The sequence below is a fragment of the Chaetura pelagica genome, unplaced genomic scaffold (genome assembly GCF_000747805.2).
Source record: "Chaetura pelagica isolate M959 unplaced genomic scaffold, ChaPel_1.0 scaffold1598, whole genome shotgun sequence".
Classification (NCBI taxonomy): domain Eukaryota; kingdom Metazoa; phylum Chordata; class Aves; order Apodiformes; family Apodidae; genus Chaetura; species Chaetura pelagica.
The window spans coordinates 60,667-61,821 of record NW_009954269.1 but is presented as its reverse complement, the minus strand read 5'-3'; the positions used below and the strand labels follow the sequence as shown (position 1 = coordinate 61,821).

At 63.3% G+C, this 1,155-nt stretch overlaps 1 protein-coding gene across 1 annotated transcript in view; it reads right to left on the bottom strand.

Annotated features, from left to right (window-relative positions):
• The window catches only part of PSMB4 (proteasome (prosome, macropain) subunit, beta type, 4), a 9,444-nt gene extending 9,138 nt beyond the window's left edge, over positions 1–306 (bottom strand). Inside the window, exon 1 of the mRNA XM_010003792.1 lies at positions 269–306. Within this exon, the coding sequence (XP_010002094.1) occupies positions 269–306 (38 nt within the window). The remainder of the gene's footprint in view (positions 1–268) is intronic.
• Positions 307–1,155: the final 849 nt, after the last annotated feature.

Below are 1,155 nucleotides of genomic sequence, written 5' to 3'. Positions count from 1 at the left end.
GCCCTTCCTGGGGTAGCCCCTGCCCTGAGGTGGAACCTGTTGGGGCTGTGGGGCTTCCCTTTCCGGGGGGCCTTGCCCTACAGAAGAACCAGGTTCTCTGGGGGTCCTTGTCCTTGGTGTGTGCACCACCCATAACAGTCCCTGTCAGGGTCCTTCTCTCCAGGGTGTCACCCGCCCTATAGCAGATCTGACAGGAACCCCCCAGGCTGCTGCCCTGGTGGGGGACCTGGGGTGTCCCTGTTCCCCTCCATCAGGGCTCTGGTCTCACCTGTAGCCTATATGGGAACTGCCTTTACCTGCTCCCATGGGGGCTATCCCTTCCTTATGGGATTTGCGTTTTCCTGTGGGAGTTGTCTCTGCAGGTGCTTTGGGGAGGGGTACCCCACGGGTACCCCACAGATACCCCACGGGTACCCCACAGGTACCCCACAGCACCCCCTGTAGGGCCCACACAGGGACCCTGTGTCATTCCTCTATTGGAGCTGTGGCCGTTACCGCTTACAGGTACCCCACAGACACCCCACAGCACCCCCTGTAGGGCCCACACAGGGACCCTGTGTCATTCCTCTATTGGAGCTGTGGCCGTTACCGCTTCTCCTCATTAGTACAGAGTTAATTAGCTGGTCTCACCGAGGGGGGAGTTGCGGGAGGAGGGCAGGTTGATCCCGGAGGAGCTTGTTGCGTTCCTGGGAATGTCCCAGCGGGAGCAGTGGGATCCCTGTGGCCCTGGCCCAGCACCTCCCGCTCACACGGAGCTGCCTCAGTTCCCCGCGCTCCGGGGCGGGTTTTTAGCACCTGGTTTAAATAAGAAAGAACAATCCAGGGCCGGGGTGTTGTCCCCGCTGTCCGGGTTCCATCTCCACCCTCCGTCACGGGCTTTTCTCCGGGAGGGTGTTTGTGGCTGGCTCGGGGCTGGATTTCCTCTCCCACCACCCACCCCAACCGGTTGAGCTGGTTCGGAGCTGGAGATAAAGCGACGGAGCCCCAGGCCTGCCCGGGGAGCCCCTCACCACCACCTGATGGCTGTGGGACCCCCCCAGCATCCCCCTTTTTTGCGGTGGGAGCTGCGGCATCACCCCCGCTCCAGCCCGGAGCGTCCGAGCCCCGCGGCTCCTGCGGACCCACGTCGTGTCCCCGGGGCTTCTCGTCGCTCCC